The sequence below is a fragment of the Euleptes europaea genome, chromosome 15 (assembly GCF_029931775.1).
Source record: "Euleptes europaea isolate rEulEur1 chromosome 15, rEulEur1.hap1, whole genome shotgun sequence".
Lineage (NCBI taxonomy): Eukaryota > Metazoa > Chordata > Lepidosauria > Squamata > Sphaerodactylidae > Euleptes > Euleptes europaea.
In genome coordinates, this window is record NC_079326.1 from 47,739,677 (window position 1) to 47,748,688 (window position 9,012).

At 45.4% G+C, this 9,012-nt stretch overlaps 1 protein-coding gene across 2 annotated transcripts; it reads left to right on the forward strand.

Annotated features, from left to right (window-relative positions):
* The first annotated feature begins 3,626 nt into the window (after window positions 1-3,626).
* METTL21A (methyltransferase 21A, HSPA lysine) lies at window positions 3,627-7,222 on the forward strand. 2 transcript variants are annotated; one of them, XM_056861533.1, is made up of 4 exons: window positions 3,642-3,788; window positions 4,649-4,760; window positions 4,904-4,924; window positions 6,792-7,222. In XM_056861533.1, the coding sequence occupies exons 1-4, from the start codon at window positions 3,642-3,644 to the stop codon at window positions 7,220-7,222; spliced, it is 711 nt and encodes a 236-aa protein (XP_056717511.1). The 2 variants fall into 2 exon arrangements, with proteins under 2 accessions (XP_056717512.1, XP_056717511.1); XM_056861534.1 differs by lacking the exon at window positions 4,904-4,924 and having other exon boundaries at window positions 3,627-3,788; window positions 6,825-7,222.
* The last annotated feature ends 1,790 nt before the right edge of the window (window positions 7,223-9,012 follow it).

Here is a 9,012-nt window from a genome sequence, read left to right on the forward strand (position 1 = left end):
GATTTTTTTTAAATCACCTGTAAAATTAACATATTAACACTGGAATCCTATGCAGAGTTCCTCCAGTCTAAGCCAGTTGAAATGAATGGAGTAACCCCTCTTTATACTGGAGTAACTCTCTTTAGGATTTTGGAAAGTAAACAGTGCCAATCCCATGTAGCAGAAGATAACATTCTCAGCCAAGAAGTTCATGAACTCAAACATCTGTTTAGTTCTCATTTTGGAGTCTGCTGACAGATTGTTGTACGTATAATGGGCCTGTGTGACTCCACAAAAAAGGACTGCCACTATTCCTGTAAGGCCGGCAGCTTCAGCAGACAAGAAGGCACTCCAAGACGAAAGGAAAAAGAGACCTGTGAAAAAGAGAGATGTGATTTTGGGATTAGCGCTGTTTACTTTCCAAAATCACATCTTCAGTGGATTGTTTATATTTGGAGCATTTCACTTGACAAAGTTTACCAAGCTGTGTGAGTTCCCTATGTTGGAAACAGGTCTCTTTTTCCTTTTGTCTTGGAGTGCCTTCTTGTCTGCTGAAGCTGCCGGCCTTACAGGAATAGAGGCAGTCCTTTTTTGTGGAGCCACACAGGCCCATTATGCTTGCAACCATCTGTCGGCAGACTCCCAAAATGAGAACTAAACAGATGTTTGAGTTCATGAACTCCTCTTGAGGATTGTCCTGCTGGACCTCCCTTCAGGCCGCAGTACCACGGCGCTGCCGGCAGGGGACGTTAATCCCGCTCCGCATCACGTTCCAATGACGTCAGCGCAGCTAGCCGGAACCGCTTATCGGCGCCGTCTGGAGGTTCACTTCCGGCCTGAGACGGAAGTTGGTTTCCCCCCCACCCGGACAAGCGCTCTCGTGGGGTAGAACGGCAATAAGAGAATCACGGCGGGCGGCGACTTCCGGTTCTTTTTGTTACCGGAAGTCCGGCCCAGGTATCCTGGGATTCTCGCGTTTCGCACGCTTTTCTCTTCCCACGGGGCGACCGGAGGATCGCTGGGGGCGCTGCGCGTGAGCAAGCAGGGGAAAGGCGCTCCGCCTGCCTGGTATCCTAGCTATAGGGGGCCGAGAGGGAAGAGGGAGGCATCTGAAAGGGTTTTTAAGAAAAGAACGAGTCGGGGATGGAGATTCCTTTGTACCCTGTGCATGCTCAGCGTCCGTCCTCTGCACCCCATCTGCAGGGAGCTCACACAACCCTAAGATTGCAGTGTTGACTGCCTACCCCACAGGGGTGCTGTGTGAACATACGCATGAAAACCATGCATCAGTTCGACTCCCCCCTACAGTAGCATTATGTGTGTGTGTGTGGGGGGGGGAACAGATGGTGGCGTTGCCTTTGTGACCTTGCAGTAGTGCACAGTTTTATATGAATGCCATGCCCTAATTTGTAGCTCAATGTGGGACTAATAGTCAAATAATTCCATGCATTTCCAAAAGCTCATCCCCTACCAGAAAATATTTTTGTTAGTCTTTAAGGTGCTACTGGACTCTTGCCCTTTTCTACTACTGCAGACAGACTAACACGGTTACCCACTATGCATTTCCAAAGAAAGACAGCTCCTGCACTTTCTCAAGAGTTGCACGGAGCAGTGGTCTTAAAGTTTCTCAGACCAAAGACTCGCTCATTATCCCCAGGTGGCAGCGTTGGACACACCTGTGTCAAAGCCAGGATGGTGGGCAGTAGAACAAGGGAACTGGGGGCAGGAAATACAAACCAAACACCACATGAGGAGCGAAAGATGAATCCTCTCCACCCCTTCCTGTCTTGTCCAGCTGCTATTCTCAGCAGATGTGTAAGGGAGGAAAAGCGTGTGGCATCTTTGTCTTGCAGCCGGTCCTTCCTAAAAAGCAGCAAAAAATGGTGTGGGTGTTCTATGGGGCTTATGGCTTTCCTGATGGTCCCGGCACATGAGTTGAAAGACCACTGGTATCAAACAATGGAAACCTTGTACCATTATGGTGGGGAAATCTGATCTTCTCCCTCTGAAGCTGTCAGTGGTAATGTCGGTGGTGTTTATGCAGAGCTCTAATTGAGAGAAAAATTACTTGCCTAAAGAACTTTCTATAAAGGTCATTAAAAAGTATGATCAGCGTTTGGTTTTGAAACATGCCTGGATATTTTCATTGTGCACAACCGTAACATTTACTTATTTATTACTTCATTTATAGCCTGCTAATTTTCTGAGCCTCAAGGCGGATTATGCAATTAAAACAATGCCATAAGAGCATTGTTAAACATGCAGACAGCAGTGAAAGCAACTGGATTACAAAATTAGACAACAGGGCACTCAAACCAATAGAGTTTATGGCATGCAAACAGCGCAGCTGAGCTGGATTTCAAAACTGTGGAAACAATGCAATAAAGATAGTGTAAATATATACAAAGAATAACGTCACGTAAACTCCTTACAATTTACACTGGCTCAGTCTATGCACTGACTCTGCATATTGCAGCAGCAGAGGCTGAATTGTTTGCAGCAGGCAATGTTTTGGAACTGTATTAAGGGGCCCTGGGGAGGAAGCATGTTGTGTCTGTAAAGCTGACAGCTTTACAGCCTCTGTAAACAGTGACAGCCTCCCTCACAGGGCTGTTGTGGGGACACTCAAATGGAAGACTTTTCAGGCAGCGTGAGCATTAACAGAGCTCTGTGAGAGAAACGGAGGGTTGTGGTACACTCCTGGATCTCACCTATGTATCACTGTATGCGTGACAAACAGTAAACCAATAGAATTTAATATTTTTAATGTTGAAGTGGCATTGTCAAATATATCATTTAAAAAAAACTGAATAAGTTTGGAGCTGTTTAATCGTTCATATCAGCCTGGATTTCACATCTGAAGGAAAACTGACACAAAGGTTTATTAGGTCGTTTATGCATGGGAGTTTTACCTGAGGTTCATTGCTTGCTGGACCCACACTTTCCTGTTGGAAGTCTGTGCACCAGCAGTCTCCAAGCTCAAATCAGGAAGTATTTCAATCCCCACCCCTTTAAATGCTGCTTTATAATTGGCTGTAGTAAGAGAAAAGTTCTTTCCCCCCCACGAAACCCAGTTGCTGCATAAAAAAGCATTTTAAGAACAAAAACGAACTATCTGAAGGGGGAGGGGGGAGAAACCCAAGCCATGTTTTTAAAAGCCTTCTGCTCAAAAAGAACTCGAAGCAGGAAGTATTTGAATCCCCACCCCTTGACATGCTGCTTTGTAATTGGCTATTTGCTGTGAGAGAAACCAAGGTTCTGTGTCCCTCACTTTGCCTTATGCAAGGGGATTTCACCCGTGGTAGAGCTCAGGGGATAGGGAAGAATCAGGTTAACAGAGGAACCGGAAGGTCCTGGATTTGTGAGGACTGGAAGCGAGGTCATGTCTAATGGAGGAAAACTCATGCATAACTCCAAGGAACAGCTGAGACAGACAGGGGGCGAACAATAGTGAAAGTACCCATGCATAAACGACCTTAGTGTAAATGTTTGTAATGCTGTGTCAGTTACAGGCTCTGAGGTTTCGGGATGGGGCAAGCAAAAGGAATAAATGAAATGCCAAGGAGAGGACAAAACGGGATTGGATGCTTGTTTTGTGGTGCCTCACAAGGCCTTGTTCTTTTTGGGCCCTGTAGTTTCTTCTGGCTCGCGAGTGGAAGAAGATGGCCCTGGTTCCTTATGATGACACCCACCTGTGGGGGATGCAGAAGCTGCACAAACCATCTGCGGTATACTTGTTTGCCAACCACACGATCCAGATCAAGCAGAACTGGCAGCAGCTCGGGGTGGCTGCTGTGGTCTGGGATGCGGTAGGTTGCAATCCGGCGAACTTTTGTCGAACTGTCTTCAGCAGGTGTGGCTGTTGCAGGGCTCAGGAGTACAAAGGGGAGTGTGTTCATGTCCCAAAGGAGGTTTGGGGGAGCTGGACAAGACCTTTCAAACGTATTACCTTCCACTAAAGGAATGGATGCCGCTGTTCTGTATAAACCTCTTGGATGACATAGTCACTGATCCTGCATTAAGCCGGAGGTAGGACTAGATGGCCTGTATGGCCCCTTCCAACTCTATGATTCTATTATTGTTTCATTGCTTGCTTGGGACGTTTGAGTTAAGAAAGATCCCCCTGAAGAAGCGTATGCAAGATGGGTAGGGGCAATTTAATTATTAAGTACTTTCCCCTTGCACCAATTGCTGCTTTTTTGACTTCATTCTCCAGCTTTGCTTGAATTATCACTAGAACTTAAAAACACCTATTCATCCAGAACCTCATTAATTTCCTTTCCTAATTTATTTTAGCAGAAGCTAAGCCTGGTGTTCTCACCTGCCCTTTTTTGCTTTTGCAAACCAAACAACACTTTGTGAGGTGCGTCAGGGTGCCTTGGCGGCATCTTCATGCATTTATCACTTATTTAAGGGGAGGGGATACATCTGAGTTTACAGTTTCAAGAGGAGGAAGTATTAAGCATGAGAAGCAGATCAGAGTTATCTCCATAGTGCTGAGGATCAAACGTGAAATCTCTGGGTCCGGATGGACCATAAAGGTGTCTCCAGGTGTCCTTAGCCTTCTTGTAAGCATCCCGAGTGATCGGTGTGGGAAATGCTGTGGGCTGGTTTTGTGAAACTTCCTCGGCGCACTCTTTGATTAGCTGTTTTGTCTCTCCTGGCCTAGGCTGTAGTCCTTTGTACGTACTTGGAGACGGGAGAAGTTGACCTCCGAGGGCGTTCAGTGATTGAGTTAGGAGCGGGAACTGGCTTGCTAGGAATAGTAGCGGCATTACTTGGTAAGTTTTTTCCTTTGTGGAATATCCGGCCCTAACGTGGCTAACCTGATTTTATCATCCAGCCGGCAAGAAAAAGGAGCTTCTCCGAGGCACTTCGCAGTCACATAGCTTCTTGTTCAAACTGGGCTGCTAACCTTGCAAAGCAATGAAATTTGCTATGACAAGTGCCAATTTGACTGAGGTTTGATGTTTGGGGCATAACGTTTCAGTTGGTTTATTAGGATGCTGGCCCAGAGAGAGGTAGAAGAAGAAGAAAAGTTGGTTTTTATATGTCGACCTTCTCTCCCTTTTTTAAGGAGAATCAAGCCGGCTTACAATCTCCTTCCCTTCCTCTCCCCACAACAGACACCTTGTAAGGTAGAGAGTTCTGAGAGAACTGTAACTAGCCCAAGATCACCCAGCAGGCTTCATGTGTAGGAGTGGGGAAACCAACCCCGTTCACCAGATTAGAGTCTGTCGCTCATGTGGAGGACTGGGGAATCAAACCCAGTTCTCCAGATCAGAGTCCACCGCTCTTAATCACTACACCACACTGGCTCTCTAAGGTAACCTTAGTTTCCACCCTTTCAAAGACGCAGGTTTTTCATGGTGTGCCATTTCTGTCCTTGCTATTTTCTAAGAAGCACACACTCTTTTTGCAACCTTCAGTTCTGTTCGGTATTTATCAGTAGTCTTCCATGATCAAGTCTCAAAATACCTGACAATCAGTTCAATTTGGATTCTGCAGAAAAATGAGGAAGTTACTGCAAGTGGTTCTTGCCCTGAGGCTGTTCGACCATATCCTGCCTCGTGTTTCTGCTTGGGAAGACCACGGTGCGAGTTTGATTTCAGCGACACCCCACCCCTGACCATAACCATCTTCGTTCAGACCATATCGCATCTCCAAATTGGAGTGGTGATGACAGCATCAAATAGTCTTTTGATCTTTGCGCAAAGCAGCACTGATTGGAAAGGAAAAATCAGTATTTGATCTTACAGTAGCTGTTGTGCAAACATAAATGTGCCAAGTAAAACTTAACTTTCCACTGTTGCGTGGTGGGATCCAGCCCATTGGCTGTCTGCATCCAGCGTTTGGGTAATAGTTTTGCTTCTGTTTGGTGGCTAGATAAGTCACAGGGAAAAAACAGAGGTACAAAAATGAACTAGGGGGAATAAGAAATCAAAAAAATAGTGCAAGTTCGTAATATTGATAATAAGACACAGTACAAATATTATAATTGTATAATGACACAATGACTAGCAAACACTGAGCTAGGACATTCAAATATAGGACATTGAGAAGGTGGCCGTCATCCTGGTTAACCGAGGAGGAAATAAATGCTCACTTCGTAATCCTCTTGTGTTCATAGAGATCGCTGCATCTTTTAATACATCAACTGCACAAGCTTTTGTGGTGTAGTGGTTAAGAGCAGTGATTTGGAGTGGTGGAGTTTGATCTGGAGAACCAGGTTTGATTCCCCACTCCTCCTCATGAGCGGGTGAGGCTAATCTGGTGAACTGGATTTGTTTCCCCATTCCTATGCATGAAGCCAGCTGGATGACCTTGGGCAAGTTACAGTTCTATTAAGAACTCTCTCAGCTCCACCTACATCACAGGGTGTCTGTTGTGGGGAAGGGAAGGTGATTGTAAGCCGGTTTGAGTCTCAAGTGGTAGAGAAAGTTGGCGTATAAAAACCAACTCTTCTTCTTTTTGGATAATGTCACCGTTGTAGGCTGGCTTCCAACTATAATTTATTTAATGCTACACTTCTCTGAGTTTAAGTGGGAAAATCTGGGGTTAGCATAAAAATGTAAGGTCGGAATGATACGGAAGTGCAGTTGGGCTTTACCTTGTTCTGAATATCAGAATATTTGTTGCTGTGAATAGTTCGGCTGAATAACATTACCTGTCAGCGGCAATTGATAACAATAACAATTCTGAATGCCTTTTTAAAACCCATTGATAACTGGAAGTGCTTCTAGGGGTCTCCAGTGTTTCTGTAAATGTTTAATTGGAACGTAATCCTTGAGTTACGATATTGTGCGATTTAGCCTTCATATGTTTAACTTTTATTTTCCCATTAGGTGCTCACGTTACAATCACGGACAGAGAGGCCGCCTTGGCGTTTCTCAAAGCAAATGTACAAGCGAATTTACCCACTGACATTCAGCCGAGAGCCATTGTAAAAGAACTGACTTGGGGGCAAAACTTGACAAGCTTCTCTGCGGGAGAGTACGACTTCATCTTGGGCGCGGACATAGTTTACCTGGAGGAAACGTTTGCGGACCTTCTCCAAACGCTGGACCACCTGTGCGCTGACCACACCGTGATCCTGTTATCTTGCCGCCTGCGTTATGAGCGAGACCAGAACTTCCTGATGATGTTAAAAGGGTTTTTTTCCGTCCGTGAGGTGTGCTATGACCCTGGCAACGATATACATATATTCGAAGCAAAGAGGCGTAAACGGAAAGAAGATTTGTGAACTGTTTGGCCGCCAGCTCTTTCACACACCTGGAGTTTACTTGAACCAATAGACAATTTAAGCCTTCTGTTCAGGTCCAGCTCTAGGCTTTTCTGATTTGCACTTGGGGAGGGGGTGGGGATACAATTCCTTCTTGAGTAATTCCACATGAAGCTGCCTTATACTGAATCAGACCCTTGGTTCATCAAAGTCAGTGTTGTCTACTCAGATCGGCAGCGGCTCTCCAGGGTCTCAGGCAGAGGTCTTTCACATCACTTACTCACCTAGTCGCTTTAACTGGAGATGCTGGGGATTGAACCTGGGACCTTCTGCATATCAAGCAGATGCTCTACCACTGAGCCACAGAAGAAAAGTTGGTTTTTATACGCCGACTTTCTCTTACCACTTAAGGGAGACTCCAACCGGCTTACAATCACCTCCCCTTCTCTTCCCCACAACAGACACCCTGTGATGTAGCTGGGGCCGTGTGTGTGTGTGTGTAAAGTGCCGTCAAGTCGCAGCCGACTTATGGCGACCCCTTTTGGGGTTTTCATGGCAAGAGACTAACAGAGGTGGTTTGCCAGTGCCTTCCTCTACATTTCAGCCCTGGTATTCCTTGGTGGTCTCCCATCCAAATACTAACCAGCGCTGACCCTGCTTAGCTTCTGAGATCTGACGAGATCAGGCTAGCCTGGACCATCCAGGTCAGGGCTAGCTGGGGCTGAGAGAGCTCTTAATAGAACTGTAACTTGCCCAAGGTCATCCAGCTGGCTTCATGCGTGTGAATGGGGAAACAAATCCATTTCACCAGATTAGCCTCCACTGCTCATGTGGAGAAGTGGGGAATCAAACCAGATCAGACTCCACCGCTCCAAACCACCGCTCTTAACCACTACACCATGCTGGCACAGCCTCTACCCAGTTAAGGGCAAAAAGGGTCAGTTTCCCTGCTGGGTAGAGCCAGAGTGTTTGGAGTAGGATCTGGGAGACCAGGGTTTGAAGCCTTACGGCTCCCATAGAAGCTCCCTGGGTAACCTGGGGCCGGTTGATCTCTTTCAGCCTAACCTACCTCAGGGTGGTGGTTGAGAGAATAAAAGAGCAAGGAAGATCAATGTTGTAAGCTGCTTTGGGTCTTTGGGGGTACGGTGGGGCAATATCTAAATAAATAGATACATATTCAGATGGGCAATAATCTAGAAAGGATTTCAGGGGAAAAGACACTGAAGTCTGTTGGGGCCACCCCCCACCCCACTGCTACACAAGCCTGAGTGACTGGGAACTGAATACAGCATGATTGCTGAGTTTTCAGCAAGCAAAGATCGCAGGAGCTGGGACCGAACTTGTTTTGGTTCTGATTTAGGCCAAGGGCTCACATATTCCTAATTTTATTCTAATGTTTGCTAACTACTGCTGAAGCACATGCATCTAAATAAATGCCCCCTCTAAAAAAAACGAGAAACTTGGAAAGGATTTTAAAAGCATGTTTATGTGTCTGCACATAAATGTGTAAAAAGGTGTTATGACAGTTTATACCACAAATTTTACAGTAAGAAAAAAGCACTTTTATGACAATAATTCACAAATTCACAAGGATCACTTTAATATACAAAGCAATTACTAGCATTCTGAAACACAAAGCAGTTAGTATGTACATGTTACTAAAATGCAGTATAACTCAGTACTTTAAAAAAAGCACAAAAGGTTAAGTTAGAAAATTAAAACATATTTCTAGGAAGTAGGGATTTGTCAAATTTATTCTCCAGTCCGTATTTCTTTGTTTAGTAATTTTGTTTCGATAGAAAAGTTTTTTT

Excerpts from the sequence above, each read along its gene's own strand:
- METTL21A (XM_056861533.1), top strand. The coding sequence starts at position 3,642 with ATGGCCCTGGTTCCTTATGATGACACCCACCTGTGGGGGATGCAGAAG. Across the intron at positions 3,789-4,648 it reads CTGCTGTGGTCTGGGATGCG|GCTGTAGTCCTTTGTACGTA; the intron begins GTAGGTTGCAAT and ends CTCCTGGCCTAG. Across the intron at positions 4,761-4,903 it reads AATAGTAGCGGCATTACTTG|CAATGAAATTTGCTATGACA; the intron begins GTAAGTTTTTTC and ends AACCTTGCAAAG.